Source organism: Lacerta agilis, chromosome 5 (assembly GCF_009819535.1).
Source record: "Lacerta agilis isolate rLacAgi1 chromosome 5, rLacAgi1.pri, whole genome shotgun sequence".
Classification (NCBI taxonomy): domain Eukaryota; kingdom Metazoa; phylum Chordata; class Lepidosauria; order Squamata; family Lacertidae; genus Lacerta; species Lacerta agilis.
The window spans coordinates 20,892,663-20,909,512 of record NC_046316.1 but is presented as its reverse complement, the minus strand read 5'-3'; the positions used below and the strand labels follow the sequence as shown (position 1 = coordinate 20,909,512).

At 47.6% G+C, this 16,850-nt stretch overlaps 1 protein-coding gene across 4 annotated transcripts in view; it reads right to left on the bottom strand.

The window, feature by feature from the left end:
- GRID1 (glutamate ionotropic receptor delta type subunit 1) overlaps positions 1 to 15,155 on the bottom strand; it is a 668,524-nt gene extending 653,369 nt beyond the window's left edge. For 2 of the 4 annotated variants that reach the window (XM_033148829.1, XM_033148830.1), the window contains exons 1-2: positions 14,848 to 15,153; positions 11,075 to 11,230 (exon numbers count right to left, since the gene is read on the bottom strand). In XM_033148829.1, the coding sequence (XP_033004720.1) occupies positions 11,075 to 11,230; positions 14,848 to 14,926 (235 nt within the window). In that variant the 5' untranslated portion in view covers positions 14,927 to 15,153. Of the gene's footprint in view, positions 1 to 11,074; positions 11,231 to 14,847 lie in introns of all 4 variants that reach the window. The other 2 variants (XM_033148827.1, XM_033148826.1) reach the window with 2 other exon arrangements.
- Positions 15,156 to 16,850: the final 1,695 nt, after the last annotated feature.

Below are 16,850 nucleotides of genomic sequence, written 5' to 3'. Positions count from 1 at the left end.
ATTCTGAAGGAAATCAGCCCTGAGTGCTCACTGGAAGGACAGATCCTGAAGCTGAGGCTCCAATACATTGGCCACCTCATGAGAAGAGAAGACTCCCTGGAAAAGACCCTGGTGTTGGGAAAGATGGAGGGCACAAGGAGAAGGGGACGACAGAGGATGAGATGGTTGGACAGTGTTCTCGAAGCTACCAACATGAGTTTGACCAAACTGCGGGAGGCAGTGGAAGACAGGAGTGCCTGGCGTGCTCTGGTCCATGAGGTGACAAAGAGTCGGACACAACTAAACAACAACAAACTGCACAAGTGTAATGCTAAGGCTCGGAAGACCACTGTGCCCAGACCTAGTGCTCATCCTAGAATCCTCTGCAATATACTGTATATACTTGAGTATAAGCCTAGTTTTTCAGCACACTTTTTGTGCTTTAAAAGCTGCCCTCGGCTTATACTCAAGTCAACCATTCCTTAAGAAGTGTACAAGAACGGTGGTTCTTTACTCTCCCCAGGCAGCTTGTTCCATTCCTGAACTGCTCACATAAATGCAAACTTCAGACCCCAGAAGGCAGAAAGCCTATCAGTTAAGGAAGTATTAAAACCCCACAGGTGCTCACTTTCCCTGGCTTCTGCTTAAACAGGACAGGATCCCAGCCTTCTCTGTATAACACAAGGGAACATTGTGCTGTGGGTTAAACCACAGAGCCCTAGGGCTTGCTGATCAGAAGAATGGCGGTTCGAAACCCTGCGACGGGGTGAGCTCCATAGCAGCAAAGGAGGAAGAGGAAGGAGCAGCCCAAAGGGCTGCTTTGGGCTGCTCGTTCCTCCTCTACCACAGTGGCAAAGGCGAACCGGCTTATACTTGAGTCAATAAGCTTTCCCACATTTTTGTAGGGAAATTAGGTGCCTCGGCTTATATTTGGGTCGACTTATACTCGAGTATATACGGTATACAGGAGTCCCATGGCAAGCAAGCTGTGAAAAGCATTCCTTGAAGATGGAAAGTTTGAAAACTGCTGCTACAGACTTGCAAATCAAGATTCCAAGTTTGTCTGGGGACATTCCCAAGGGAGTGATCACATGCAGTGCCTAGAAGTGTGAAGCTGATCGTTCCGCTGAAATGTTTGCATAGCCTTGATGCCACATATCAGTGTAATTCACACATGCCTGCATATCGGTTAATTACTGAATAGCTCACAGATAGATGAACCAACTCCACCAAAAAAGCATTGTAATTGAGTCAATGTGACATGCTATGAAGAGTCTCTAGTGCTTTGATCTGTGATGGATCATTCACAGATGCACACCATTAGATCCTAAGCCATCAAATGATGAAAGTGCATGTATGAAGCAGCTCATAGTTGTCACTTTAATTTGTGTTGTTTTGAGTACTTGCCAAGATTGGTTATCTCCTTGCACACTATAATCCTTGTGGCATTTTTTGTCGTCTTTAAAAATCAAAACTATGTACCCAATAATCTAAAGTCGTAAAAAGTACTGGTGCCACAAATAATAAATAACCATCTACTCTCACGTGTTTCCTTTTCATATCTTCCCTTTAACTCATATATAAATTAGCTAATTTGTACATGACGTTGAAGTGAAATAACCTCTTTAATAGTAATTTCTTTACCCTCTAATTCTTTTAACATTTGCTGTTCCCGTAAACAGATGAGTTCTGTCTCATTATGATTTTCCAAAATTTGCATGCTATGACAACGGAATGAGGAGGATCTTAGGCTAAGCCCCCAATTTCATTATCGCTTCCTTGAGTTTCTTCCAGAAAAATTTACTTCAGAACACAGCCAGAAAGTGCCACTTCATTCCTATAGAATTGGTTATGTTCTCATACACAAAGGGATTTCAGTTTAGTTCATCCTTCTACCATCTGTACACACCCGAAAGCAAATGGTGTGAAACTCCTCTCTTTCGGAATACAGTGGCACCTCAGGTTACATACGCTTCAGGTTACAAACTCTGCTAAACCAGAAATAACGCTTCAGGTTAAGAACTTTGCTTCAGGATAAGAACAGAAATCATGCTCTGGCGGCGCAGCAGCAGCGGGAGGCCCCATTAGCTAAAGTGGTGCTTCAGGTTAAGAACAGTTTCAGGTTAAGAACAGACCTGCGGAACGAATTAAGTACTTAACCAGAGGTACCACTGTATAACAGTGATCAGTAACTCTAGAAGAGCTCAAAACAGAGGTAGAAGAAGGGAATGATAAATCTAAATAATGGTCTCATACTCATCATTCTCTCTCAATGGCTCAAACACCCCCATGTCTATTTCTATTCCTTTGGTGGCTTTTCACTGTCCACACTCCATGAGTGCAATAGAAAGGGAAGCAGATGAGAGCACTCTTTAAAATGTGCCCCTACTTTACATGCCACCTCTGTCTACCCTTAGGCTTTATATATATATACATAGGATGCCCCTTACAACACTACAGTTCCCAGATTGGTTTAACAACCAATCCTTCTCCCTGGGGAACTCTGGGAATTGTGCAGCTCTGTGGGGGTAATTGGGATCTCCTTACAACTCTCAGCCCCTTGGGGGGGGGACTACAGTTCCCAGGATTCTTTGGGGGGAGCCCAAAGTGGTGTAATAGTGCTTTAAGTATGTTGTTGTTCAGTCGTTCAGTCGTGTCCGACTCTTCGTGACCCCATGGAACAGAGCACGCCAGGCACACCTATCCTTCACTGCCTCCCGCAGTTTGGCCAAACTCAGGTTAGTAGCTTTGAGAACACTGTCCAACCACCTCAACCTCTATCGTCCCCTTCTCCTTGTGCCCTCCATCTTTCCCAACATCAGGGTCTTTTCCAGGGAGTCTTCTCTTCTCATGAGGTGGCCAAAGTACTGGAGCCTCAACTTCAGGATCTGTCCTTCTAGTGAGCACTCAGGGCCGATTTCCTTGAGAATGGATAGGTTTGATCACCTGGAGGAGGAACTGGCAACCCACTCCAGTATCCCTGCCAAGAAAACTCCATGGACAAAGACAACAGGCTTTAAGTATATTGGAGGTTATTGCTGACCTATGAGAGTTTAAAGGGTGTTAATATTAGAACCAGTTTAGAGAAGATCTTTTCACATCTCAGTCCCTTACATTATTATGGTTTCCTTTTCCTCCTCCTTTGGGACAAGCTGAGGAAGATCATTTAAGTATGATCCTCAAGGATCCTTAGAAAGCTGTCTTTTATTTATTTATTTATTTATTTATTTTGCTTATTACAACTACCACAATTGCATTTTTGCATGTGTTCTTTGCTTTCATATCATATTTTCTTATCCTATAAATATTGTTTGACAATTTACTCTCTCTCTCTCTCTACATATATATATATATATAGTCAATTCCCTCACATAACTTGATTCATATTCATGGATAGAATAACACCTGGCAGGACCTCCAAAAAAATATAGACGTACAGTCGTGCCCCGCTAGACGAAAATAATTCGTTCTGCGAAAATTTTCGTCTAGCACGTTTTTCGTCTTGCGGAGCGGCAATGACAGCCGCGCTCCGCAAAACAAAAAAGAAAAAAAAGACGAAAATTTTTCGTCTTGCGAGGCAGCCCCATAGACTTTTTCGTCTAGCGAGGCATTCGTCTAGCGGGGCACCACTGTACATTCTTTACGGGTGATCTCATGCGTTCTAGTTAACACAAGCAACTCAGGGTTTGCTTAGCTACAGGGGTGCGAGAACTTGTCCAGAACTTGCTGGAACGTGTCCAGAGGAGGGCAACCAAAATGGTCAAAGGCCTGGAAACAATGCCTTATGAGGAATGGCTTAGGGAGCTGGGTATGTTTAGCCTGGAGAAGGGAAGGTTAAGGGGTGATATGATAGCCATGTTCAAATATATAAAAGGATGTCATATAGAGGAGGGAGAAAGGTTGTTTTCTGCTGTTCCAGAGAAGCGGACATGGAGCAATGGATTCAAACTACAAGAAAGAAGATTCCACCTAAACATTAAGAAGAACTTCCTGACAGTAAGAGCTGTTCGGCAGTGGAATTTGCTGCCAAGGAGTGTGGTGGAGTCTCCTTCTTTGGAGGTCTTTAAGCGGAGGCTTGACAGCCATCTGTCAGGAATGCTTTGATGGTGTTTCCTGCTTGGCAGGGGGTTGGACTGAATGGCCCTTGGGGTCTCTTCCAACTCTATGATTCTATGATTCTATGATTCCAACTTATCTAGAAGCAGATAGTATTCCACCTGGGCACAAAGGTACTGCAGGAAATCCTCTCTCTGTGCTAGAATCTTGACAGCTGGTTTTTATTTTAAAGCTGAGTGAAAAGAGACAAGGAGACATACACTTGTGAATAAATGGGGATACAGTCCACTGCTTGCAAGATCCTCAGCTGTGCAAGAGCACAAATACCTGTTGACTGATGGACCATAACCACAGCCAAGATATAGCTTGGCTCACTTCTTACTTGTCCTTCTCCAAAAGAAGGAACACTGGTACCCTGGGCACCTCTATCATTAATATCACTGCTGCAGCTCTTGAGCAACATCTCTCCAGCACTGGTGTGGCACCATAGGCCAAATTCACAGGCTTCCCAGAGAGCCATGTGACTGGCCTATGGTTGCATTCCATATTGTTCTGCAAAGGTGAGGGACGGATCACACAGGAGGTTTCCACAGCCATAGGCCCTGCCTAGCCAATGGTGACTGGCAGCACTGACATGACCATTATATATGTGAGCGTAGCCAAGGCGGGGCAAGGGGGAAGCTGCCCTCCCTAGGTAAATGGGACCATTAGGTCCAGTCATGGACGACTCTGGGGTTGCGGTGCTCATCTCGCTTTACTGGCCAAGGGAGCCAGCGTACAGCGTACAGCTTCCGGGTCATGTGGCCAGCATGACTAAGCCGCTTCTGGCGAACCAGAGCAGCGCACAGAAACGCTGTTTACCTTCCCACCAGAGCAGTACCTATTTATCTACTTGCACTTTGATGCGCTTTCGAACTGCTAGGTTGGCAGGAGCTAGGACCGAGCAACGGGAGCTCACCCCACCGCGGGGATTCGAACCGCCGACCTTCTGATCAGCAAGCCCTAGGCTCTGTGGTTTAACCCACAGCGCCAACCGCCCTCCCTAGATCAAGTAAAATAATAGAATTACTTAACTAACTGACAAATCACATTGGTTCTGCGCCCCCTCCCCCCAAAAAAGTCCTACCTCCCCAACCAAGTCTTGCTCCACCCCCAAACAAAAATCCTGGCTACGCCTATGACCATATATACTGTAAAGGAGCATCAGCCATGGCTAGACAGCATCCAGACTATTCAGGCAACACGCAGATTAGGCTATGTTGAATACCTACTCGAAGGTGTTTGTTGGTACAAATCACCATAGGAACAGACCATAAATGCTTCTGCAACTACGCTAATGTTTGCTAGATAGCACTGCTCACAAAAGCACGGAGCATCAAAACAAAACATTTTAACACCTTAGGGCCTTCGTGCAGCTGCCGTAGTACCATCCTCGCAGAGCAGGTCAGTTGATTTGCTTCATCTTTTCTTTCATTTTGACAGCTCTTAGCAAAGTTGCATGGAAAACAAGCAGAGCATCTTGGGGGGGGGGGGAACCAACAGCACTAAGATAACAAACGGTAAGAATGACAGCAGAGTGCGGTCCAAAACGATACTACAGAGCAATGGTATGGCTCCTGGCTCAACCATGCATCATTCTGTCAGCACACTGCATAACAGCAAAGAAAAGAAAATTAAAACGATGGGGGGAGAAAGAGAATCGTCTGACACCAACAAGAAGCCTGGAAATCAAGATAGAGCTACCACATTCGTCTTCACTCAGACATCGTGTCAAAGTTCGGACACCCCTTGAGTGAACAGCTGATCACTCTGTCGTCCTCCCCAGGAGAGAGAAGCACATCTTAACTTCTATGAAAGACTAGAACTGTAACATTTATCCAGCATCCCATCTGCCCTCCAGCTTATCAGCTTCTACTTAGGGAGAGATTCTAATTTTAGAGGCCTACTGCCCATGAGAGGACAGTTTAAAACAACACCTATTAGGGTCTTGAAGTAAATTTTGCAATGCCTAATGAGCTGCACCAAAACAGATTAAAATATGGCTAGACTCTTTCCTGGAATTTCCAGAGTATGCCTCATACATTAGCTTTGTCATAGCTTCTTCGTCAGATATAGAACTGAAACACCGCAAATTTTAGATACATATATCTGCGTCTGGATGCACGCAAAGCAAAGGGAGAAAAATAAAAGTCTCCTGTGCTCCAAATGCTTCAGTTCTCTGCTTGGGTGTCATATTTTAAATCCCAAATGCAATCAAACCAGGGAAGGAGATGCTGTAAGGTTGTGCGAGGAGACACTGTTCAAAATGCTATTTCAGCTACCCAACTGCTGTTACTTCCATGAATATGAATCAGCTGCAAAATAGGCCACTGATTCTTTGTAGCTTTATGAAGATCTGATTGTACGCTAAAACTTTTGACAATAATCAACTCCCCTATTCTCTGCTGGTTTCAAGTGCAAGATAATGCAATAGGAAGCACACACACACACAAAACTCCGGCGTTGCATCGCTTGCTGTTGCTGCTGCTGCACTGTCATACATTAAGGAAGCAAGGATATAAAGCAGGGATGCAGAATCTGCAGCCCTCCATGTTGTCGGCACGGTCATGCAAGGTTGTTGGAACTACAATCCCCATCATCCCTGACCATTGGCCATGTTGGCAGGTGTTGATGGGGGTTTGAGTCCAACAGCACCTGGGAGGGTCACAGGTTCCCAATCTCTGCGAGAAACACTTACTTGGGAATAAGTCCCATTGAGCATAGCAAGTCTTAAGGTAAAGGGAAAAGGGATCCCTGACCGTTAAGTCCAGTCGCGGACGACTCTGGGGTTGTGGCACTCATCTTGCTTTATTGGCAGTTTTAAATACCTGGGCATTTACATCTCCGAGGACCTCTCATGGACTGTAAATATTAATATGGCTGTGAGGAAGGTGCAGGGGAGGTTGTATTTCCTGAGAATGCTCAGGGGATTGAATCTATCTCAGCACCTACTCCTGTCCTATTATCACAGTACCATTGAGAGTGTCTTAACCTATAGTATACTATCGTGGTATGGGAGCAGCTCTGTAACGGATAAAAAAGCTTTACAGAGAATAATTAAAATTGCCCAGAATGTTATTGGGCTCCAACTACCAACCCTAGACGAGATCTTCACGTCTCGCTGTTTGAAGAAGTCACACAACATCCTGAGAGATCCCACCCATCCTGCTCACAACCTTTTTGAGCTGTTGCCTTCGGGCAGAAGATACAGGATAATGAAAACTCGAACCACACGCCTTCTGAATAGTTTCTATCCAAGAGCTTTGATTGCACTTAATAATGATCTCAGGGTCAGTAGTAAGTAATAGTAAGCAGTGAGTAGTAAGGAATGAGACAGGCTTTTAGGTTATGCTATGCTTTTAATAGGTTATGTTATACTCTGGATTATGTTATGTTTTAATAGATTATGTTTTAATAAGGATGAGAGTGTTGGAGATATGTGCAAATGTGTATGGTAAATCCGGTCTTTGGGTGTTTGATTTTCGTTGTTGTGTATACTGTGTATATACGGACAATGACAATAAATAAATCTATCTATCTATCTATCTATCTATCTATCTATCTATTGGCCAAGGGAGCCGGCATGCAGCTTCCAGGTCATGTGGCCAGCATGACTAAGCCACTTCTAGAGAACCAGAGCAGCGCACAGAAACGCTGTTTACCTTCCCGCCAGAGCAGTACCTATTTATCTACTTGCACTTTGACGTGTTTTCGAACTGCTAGGTGGGCAGGAGCAGAGACCACCGAGCAACGGGAGCTCACCCCGTCACAGGGATTTGAACCGCCGACCTTCTGTTCGGCAAGCCCTAGCCTCTGTGGTTTAGACCACAGTGGCACCCGTGTCCCATTAGCATGTCTTGCTTCCAAGTAAATTTGCACAGGATTGTGCTGTAACTGTCTCTTGAGCCTTCCTTGAGCTTTGCCATCTTGCTATGGGCGAAAACTGATGTCAACACTAAAATAAAATGTTGACTTCCCCAATAACTTGGCATCTCATGGAAAACGAAAGCCTGCCCCAAGGAGAACATTGTCAAAAACACCTGAGAGAGCACAAAGCATTAGTAAAAAGAGCAATTTAAATATAATATGCTATAATAAGTGCAAGTAACTGAGGTGAGTTTCAATAGGAATGATCCAGAAAAAAAATTCATTAAAATGTGCTGAGCCAACAAGAACCCATACAAGCATGCATGAATTTTGACAAGGGGGGGCAGGGGGAATAACTATTTCCAATGCATTTTAAGAAAGGCTTAATGATTCATCGTTCAGGGGAGGGGTGAGAATAGTAATATTGCTAAGGCATATAAATAGCTTTCCTTTTCTGGAGATCTGCTACGGAGCTACACAGCTGCTGAAGTAACGCATCCGGTAACCAGTCTCGACTTCGTTACCAAATACCCCCTGCATAACATTCCTATTCTGAGGCAGGATCTAAAGTATTTTCTTTTGTGATGTGAGCTCCTTTACCTGCCCAGCTACTGTCTTAACCTTATGAACTTGAGGATAGTTTGCAGACTGTCATTTAAGTTGGCCTATTTGAACCATCTTTAAGGCTGTATGGAATTATTGGCTGCATGGCATGGCAAGAACACACAAATAAAATGCATTTGTACATGATATTGGTTGGCAATTTGCCTGTCTCCATCATCTAGGCTGACCAGTTGATCAGAACCAAGACTTGGAGAGATTCAGGTTATCACATGTTTTCCATGCTGCTTTATTTGCAGCTACAACAGAAAGATGCTGTGACAGTTGCGCATTTCAAGTAACTAAGCCTGATCTCACTGGTCAGGCTCAAGAAAAATCTAGATGCAGTGCGCTTTTCTCCCTCCCTTTTCTCCCTGAATTTACATGCCCTCTCTTTCTAAAAATACCATTCATTCATTCATTCATTCATTCATTCCTTTCATCCAAGTCAGTCCCCTTTCAAAATAAAACCCTTCTGAAAACACCACACTAGGTGATAATTCCTACATGCGACTCCTGATCACGTACAATGCATCCTATTTATTGCTGTAAAAAGCACATCCGGGATGGGTAGGACACAAGAGCCCTGAAACAGCTCTTCTTTGTGCTTATCCAATTAATATTTCCCTTTGGGGCTCCTTTCCCCTTGCCAACAGGATGGTAGATTGACAGGTGCCACAAAACAAGACTGGGGTTGGAGGAAATGTTCAGATCACGAAGCTGCTGTTTAGTTGCCCTCCCCCCTACCTCCCTGTCCCTGTTCTTTCTTTTTTTAAATAGCTCTGGCAGCAGTTCAGAACATCAGATCAACATGTTTTGTTCACGGCATATCCAAACACACACCTATCCTTGGTTCCCTGCTGCAGGGATAGACTCTCCATAGGCCAAGGCTAAACAGAAGAGTAGAGACACTGCAAAGCACAGGAAAAAATACCACATCATAACACTTTCTCACATCATCTGGAATACAGTATTTAAAAGGGTGGGGGTAGCAAGAAACAGCAAAGAATCTCACAAACACCTTGATGGTTAACAAACTGCTTAGGGACTTTGCTTGCGGAAGCCATGGGCCATTTCATCCACACAGCATCAAACCCATCACCCCGCAAAACACTTCATGCTGCTCCCATTTCCTACACCTTTGATTTCAGCATTTCTCTCCCTCTAAGCTACCAATCCTGCCCTTCCTTCTCCAATAGACACAGAGCCGATCCTTTGCAACCAGGAAAAAGATTTGTGCACGGCAGATCATGTGCATGTTTACTCACACAGGCAAGTCTCACTTTGTATAATGGAGTGAATAGGGTTATAATATTTTTTTTATCGTTATTTTTAAAGGTGGAGAAGCTGCAGTCCTGCCTAGACACTGCTAGACCTCAACTCCTCTCATCCCTAGCCATTGGCTATGCTGGCCAGGACTGATGGGAGTTGGAGTTCAGCCACATCTGGAAAGCCACAGCTGCACCGCACCTGCCTTAAAAGGCAGCAACTTGCTTTTGAAGGACCTTAGAAGTCTCCAGTGACGGGCACAAATTAATCCACCTGTTGCCCTGCAAAAGCTCTTTCCACAGGCAATATATCAATATCTAAAGGTGTTCCTCTTTCATCCACACGGAAAGATTTCATGTTCCTGGATCCTTTCCTCCACTTTAAGAAACCCCCTCCCTTCATCCACTCCCATTCCTCTTTAAGGCTGTAAACCACAGCACACTAGAAACCCACCAGGATTATATGTTTCCAAGGATCTGGCTTGCAGGCCTTTCCAATATGCCTGTGTGTGTACACACACTCACAACCACACACCCGCACACAGAGCGCCTCGGATTTATTTAGGCAGCTGGCGCATCTGAGCCCGACAGCACTGCACTGATTTATCCTTTCACTTCCTTTCAGGACTTCCAAACCAGCGACCAACTCCTCCAGCCAGCGCTTCAAGCAAGGCCGGAGGATGCTCGCCTCTCCAAGGCGCCCAAAACACCTCCTGCAGCTTTCATTCGTTCCCCGCTTGCTTTTTTCCTTGGCAAACAGCGCCAACCTTTGGCCGAAAGGAAACTTTTCAGCCAGGCCACCCAGAAAAAAAAAAAAAAACCGCACGCACGCACAACCTCGGCCGACAAACAACGTCCGCTTTGTGCCACAGACCCTGCCAGGCAGCTGCCTGCTCCCTTCCCCCCTCCTACCCCCGTGTGGGGGTCGAAGCCCCTCCCAGAGACAGAAAGAGAGAGAAGGGGGGGCGGGTGCGTGGGAACCGCAGGCTTGGCTAGGCAAAGCGCCCTCCATGAATCCCGCGCGCAAAAGAAGAGATCGGCGAGAAAAGCAAAAGCTCGCCGGGCATAGCAACAGCTAAAGGCAAGGCGGGGCAAGAGATCGACAACTGCCCAGATCTCCTGCTGCCGCCCCCGCCGTCTATAGGGCCTCTAGGGAGAGAGCAGCCCAGCATGAGTGGATCTCTCGCGCCCTCTCCAAGTTCCAGGGGCGCATGGGAGGCCAACGCGTCGCGAGCCCCTCTTCTCTCCTTCGCGGTCGCCCTTACCTTCCTGGACGGCGTGGAAGGGGTTGTTGGCTTCTATGAGTTTGATCGTGTACGTGATTTTCTCGCTCTGCAAGATGTCATCGTTGAGGCTCAAGTCCGCCACCGCCTGCTTGAAGATCTCGTCGTCCTTGGCCGAGTTGCCTTCAAATATGGCACCTGTTGGGGGTGGAGGACAAATAAACCATCATCCCCATTACATACCAGCATATGGGAAGGAAAGGCCGTGCCAGTGGCGTGAAGGTGATCCCAGAAAGGCTTTCTACTCAGAAGACTACTTCATCCACGCTCGTCCCTCAACTTTCTATGCACATATACTTCCCATTCTCCTAAACCGCGGGGTGATTTAAGCCTACTCAAAATGGGTCGTGCCCACTGACTGCTTCTTGAGGGAGCCACACACCCCCGAACTGGCCTTTTTTCGCCTGCAACAAGTGCGCGAGCCTGTCCCAGATTCACACAGCTACTACAGATGCGGGCTGGGGAAGGGTCAGGAGCATCAGTTTTGCGCGCAGAAGGTGCCGGGTTCAATCCCCGGCCTCTCCAGGCAGAGCTGCGAGAGTAGGCTGCCTGAAGACCTGGAGAGTTGCTGCCCGTCCGTGTGGACAACATAGCTTAGGTGGGACCACTGGCCTGCTGCAAAGATAAAAAGCAGGTTTTTGTGTTCACCCAGAACTAGCATGCATTGAAAGGGGGAGGAAGCCGCTCGCTCGTAGCCCTGCTGTTACAACAGGAGAGTTAAAGAGGAACTCGCGCGCTCTGAGCGATCCTGAGCGGGACTGAGCTCTGGAAGTTTGCTCAGCTGAGTTCCACTCAGTAAAAATGACAAGGTCGGACCATCCTAGCTGCTGTCCTGGACTTGCTTTGAAGGAGGGATGTGTGGGGCAGAGAGGACATGCCCGAGGCCTTCCTGGAAGCATTTCTGCGCGTCAGGCCACGGCTTCGCAGGAGAGCTTCCCGCTCCCTCGTGCCTTACGGTATATTCACCAAGGGCAAGTCCCCTGTGACACCACGGGCAGCTAAAGCGTCCTTATTCCCAAGGCAGAGAGGAGCGCCTGCGATGGGAACCTTCTCTTCCCTTGCTTAGGGGTTGTGGGGATCAGTGAGATTTTTCCCGGTTATGAAGCCCTGTGGCAGAGGGCAACCACAATTCTCGTTCGTTTGCTTGAAAATATGTATGTTCTGCTTTTTCGAGAGCCAAGGCTGCGTGGCTGCGGTGCCCAGGGGGCTGCCTAACCGGGCGCTGACCAGACCCAGACGTGCTCAGCTTCAGCCAGTGAGCGAGCTCGTCAGCCTGCAGACTGTACAGTCCAATTTATAAGCAGCGTGGGGTTCCACTCGGCTCTTGGGATTTTAGCCTGTGTTGATTTGTATAGATGTAGACACGCGGGGTGGGGGAGGCGGAGGAAAGGCTTCCTAAAAGTTTTATCCGCAAAAAGGTAGGACAACACAACACCTACGCGTCAGCCTCCGGAATGGGTACCCCCCCCCCTTTCTGTTCTTAGGGCTGCCGTCACTTCCCTCATGCGCATCGCCCCATATTAACGGAGAGCTGAGCTTTGTGTTCAGTAACCTGAAAGCTTTTAATTTCAGAGCCTTGGTTATGCAGCTAGCAGGAAAACATCTGGCGATAAGCCTTACATAATATACCCCTGCTTTGAGCGTGAAGAGAGAGGAGAGAGGTACTGTACATATATAGTGGTGGTTTTTTTGTTTTTTTTACTCTTATGTTTTTTGTTGTTTTTTAAAAATAATAATAATAATAGCCTGAGCATATTATTCTGCTCATCCTCACACGCCACCACCCACCTCCACGGTCCGCCTCTCTAACATTATTCACGTCTCTCCTGCGCCTTTAAATGCCAACCAGATGCTCACACCGTGCGCAAAATTCCAAAGCGAAGTTCAGCTTCGCTCTCCAACCTGGAGAAGCCATCATCCTTGCTCGCAGCATCCTCATCCCGCCTGCCACTTGAGCGGGAGGCAGGTGGCTGAGAGACTAAGGGGGCAGGGCTGAGATTTGACTAGAACAGAATCCTTCATCCACAGGTACAGGGAGATTTGGGGGAGATTTTATCTGCAGGTGCCTGGCTTTGTGCGTCCCTCTGAAATCCGACGCCCATCCTGAGCCTGTTCCTTCAAGCAGCTGAAGTTAAAGTTTAGCCGCTCTCTCTTCGGGGTTGGGGTGATGGGGGGGGACACGACTCTAAAGTCTTTCCAAACCTAGCTGTAGCACAGCAGACTCCCTCCTCCCCTCCCCAATCGATCTTTTTTAAGGGATCCGCAATGCTGTTTGGCCTGCTCTCGCCAGCCTCCTGCTTAAGGCACCGGGAGAGGAGCACGCGTGGTAGTAGCGAAGGACGAGTTTATCATCAGCCACCACCGAGCGGACCCGAAAGCATTTCCCAGCCCTCTTTCTCCGTCCAGCCTGACCACATGCCTTTCCTTCTCCTCCTCCACCCTCTCTTCTCCTTTCTCTCTCTTCTCCCCGCCTTCGGGGAGGAGACCTTTCCTCTGATTTGATTTTTATTTTTTAAGATCTCTACGAAGTTTTTTTTTTTTTTTTTTAAGATGTCATCATCTACTGGAGCTTCTTGCTTGGATTTTACTCCAGCCTTTTCCATCGCATTGCCTCTCACTAAGGAGCTTTCCCGTGCCTCCCTCCACCAGGACCCATGGGAATCAAAAGCTCCCCAGCTCCCTTCTTCTCTCTTTCTCTCTCTCTCTCTCATACACACACTCATTTCCTTCTTCCTGCTGATCCCTGCAGAGTCTGGCCTTTGCTTTTATTTAATTTCAAGGAAGAAAGTCTGCCAGTGGCACGTCGTCGTCGTGCCCCCCCCCCTACTTTGGCACGAGCCACCGTTCTCCTTCAAAGTTCCTTTTAGGGAACCCGGGATCTCCCGTCTCCCTTTCCGGCTTCCTCTTCTCCCGATCCAACCTTTGAGACCCCCACCGCACTGCACCCCCAACCACGGTGCTCAATAATCCACCAATGAAATGTCATCCAGTCCAATGACAGACAGACAGACAGACAGAGCACCCACACTACGTTGCTTTGGCACCTGCAATCTCCACACACACACCCCGCAAAAACACACCAGCTAACTTGAAAGTGGCAGTTGTGTGCCTCCCACAGCCCGGGCTTGGGAGAACCACACCTGCCCGGGCAGAAGGAAGTCCCTCTCCAAAGTTTTCCCTATGGGGAGCTTTTCAGGTGGGGGTTGGTGGTGTGTGTGACCACCACCTCCTCTTCCTCTTCTTCCTCCTCCTCCTCGGAAGTGGAGAGTAATATAGGCGCAAACAGGTCCAAAGCCACAGAAAGGGTTTGATTAGGAAAGCAACTGCAAGCGCAAACCTTCCTCAGTACCGCCTCCGGAGATTTAGAGAAAGAATTCAGCTCTCACCATGGACAGTCCTATTTCGCCCCTAACTTTGCAGTGAGGTGCATTCAGAGGGCTTTTATTTGCGGTGGCGTGGAAGAGAGGAGGAAGGGAGAGCGAGCGAGCGAGCGGGCAAGCGAGAGCTCTCTCCATCCTCTCTCTTTCCGTCGCCAGAGTTCAACTCGCTTTCTCCATCTTCCCTCCTGGATCAGAATTATTATTGCGCCTTAATGAGACCCGATCCTCCTTTCACTCTTATAATAATGGCATATGTGCCACTCTTACCCTGCAGCCTGCATATACATCTGCAAACACATATACACACGACGCGCGGACTGACTGACACACACACACAAACACACACACACACACACGCCAGCTTCTTCCCCTTACCAATGTGGATGATGGAGTCCGCTCGCACCGTAACGCATTGAAATATCCAAGGGAAAAACCAGAGCATCAGTACTTCCATTTCAGACCCCTCGTACAGCACATCAGCCCGGATTGGGGGCGAAAAGCCACCGAGATGGGGAGAGGAAAGGAGGTGGAGAGCAAGGAAAGAGAGAGGAAAGATGCCCAGATTTTTTTTGTGGGGGGAATAAATCCCAACCTCCCCAAAACCTAAGTAATTTCCAAGCTTGAGGTTTGAAAGTCGGAAAGCGCAAGGCGGAAAAAAACCCAAAGGGTAAAAAAGCACAACCCCCAAAAAGCCACCAGCAACGACGGAGCCACTGCAAAAAGAAAGAAGGAACGAGGTTGAGGTTTTTAAAAATGTATGTCGAGAGAAGAGAGATAGATCCCAGCTTGGTAGGAGGCGACAAGCGACAGCAGCAGTATAGCAAGCAGCCAGCCTTAGACTTCAGCAATAGCTCTTGAGCACTCCGTGGGTGAGTGTGTGTGTGCGCGTGTGTGTGTGTGTGTGTGAGAGAGAGAGAGAGAGAGAGAGAGAGAGAGAGAGAGAGAGAGTGTCTCCGTGTGTGTGCGCGCGCGCGCGTCTCCGGGCCCCAGCAAACTGCGGAGGCACCCCCCCTCCTCTAACTCGATCCTCCTCTTTCCCCCCCCCCATCAAACCGAGGACCCACGTGATTGCAGAGCCTCACTACTGAATATAGTCTGGGCGAAAAGGCAACAGAGAAGAGATGGAGAAGCAGCTCCTATGGGGGGGGCGAAGTGTGTGCGCGCGTGTGTGTGTGTGTGTGCAGCAGAAGCAGCAACCACGCGCGCAGCAGCAGGAAGAAGCAAGCGAGAAAGGAGAGTTGAGTTTGGATCAAGAATTTGCAAATGTTTCTCTCTCTCTTTCTCTCTTAAGGGGATGTGGGGAAAAGATGGGAAATCTGCTTTCTCAGAACGGGGAGGGAAGCCCATCTCCACAGGAAGGCGCAAAGTGGTGCCAGTTTTGCGCACGGGGAGGGGGATATTTTTTGAACATGTTGAAGAGGGGAAGCCTGAGGCTGAGCGCAACTCTCGAGAAGCAGCCAGGAAGCGTGGCCCCGGGATCGCAGGTGGAAGAAGTGGGGAGGAGAGGGGAGGGTGGAAGGGTTCCCAGCATTTTGAGAGGACAAACAGCGACCCTCCGGGAGAGCGGCTCGTGCGCAGGCGAGCAGCTCAGGTTCCTTGCGCGGACCTCGGGCTTGTTTGTAAGAACTCCGAGGGATGAATGAATGGACACCGAAGAGGGACCTGGAGGGATCGCATGCAGACTTCCAGCAGGGCTCTTCCTGATAACATCTTAACTCTCTTCCCATGGAGGGTTGGAAGGGGGAGAGAGGGAGGAGGGGCAAGCGAAAGGTTGGGATGCTGCCATCTAGGATTATGGAACCGAGGTGCCTTTCTCAGAAGATGATGACCCGGGAGATCCTGTTCACTCCCACCCACCTTTCGCGAGGGTGAAAGTGCTGCCGGAAAGTTTAAAACGGAAGCAAAGGAGTAGAAAAGCCTCCTGCCAAAGTTATCCATCCATTCAACATCTGGGCTCTTTGCTTAATAGGAGGACCAGATGTTGTGTCTTCATCACTCACATGATAGTAGTGCTAGTGATGATCACAAACTCTGTGTATTTGAATTCATATTATTATGGGCTCCCTATTTTGACAGTTTCATTCAGGTCAGTACCTTGCCACTTGGCTGTAGCCCTTGTTTATATATATATATATATATATATATATATATATATATATATATATACACACACACACACATACACACACACACACATACATATATATATACACACACACACACACACACACATATATATATACACACACACTCACACGAGAAAATCTGGGACCCTTAAATTCAGAATCCAACTGAAACTCCTCTGCTATAAACAGCCCCCTCCCAGTTTTTGCTTTCTGTTTCTAGATCCTAAAGATGTGTTGCTTTAAATGAAAAAA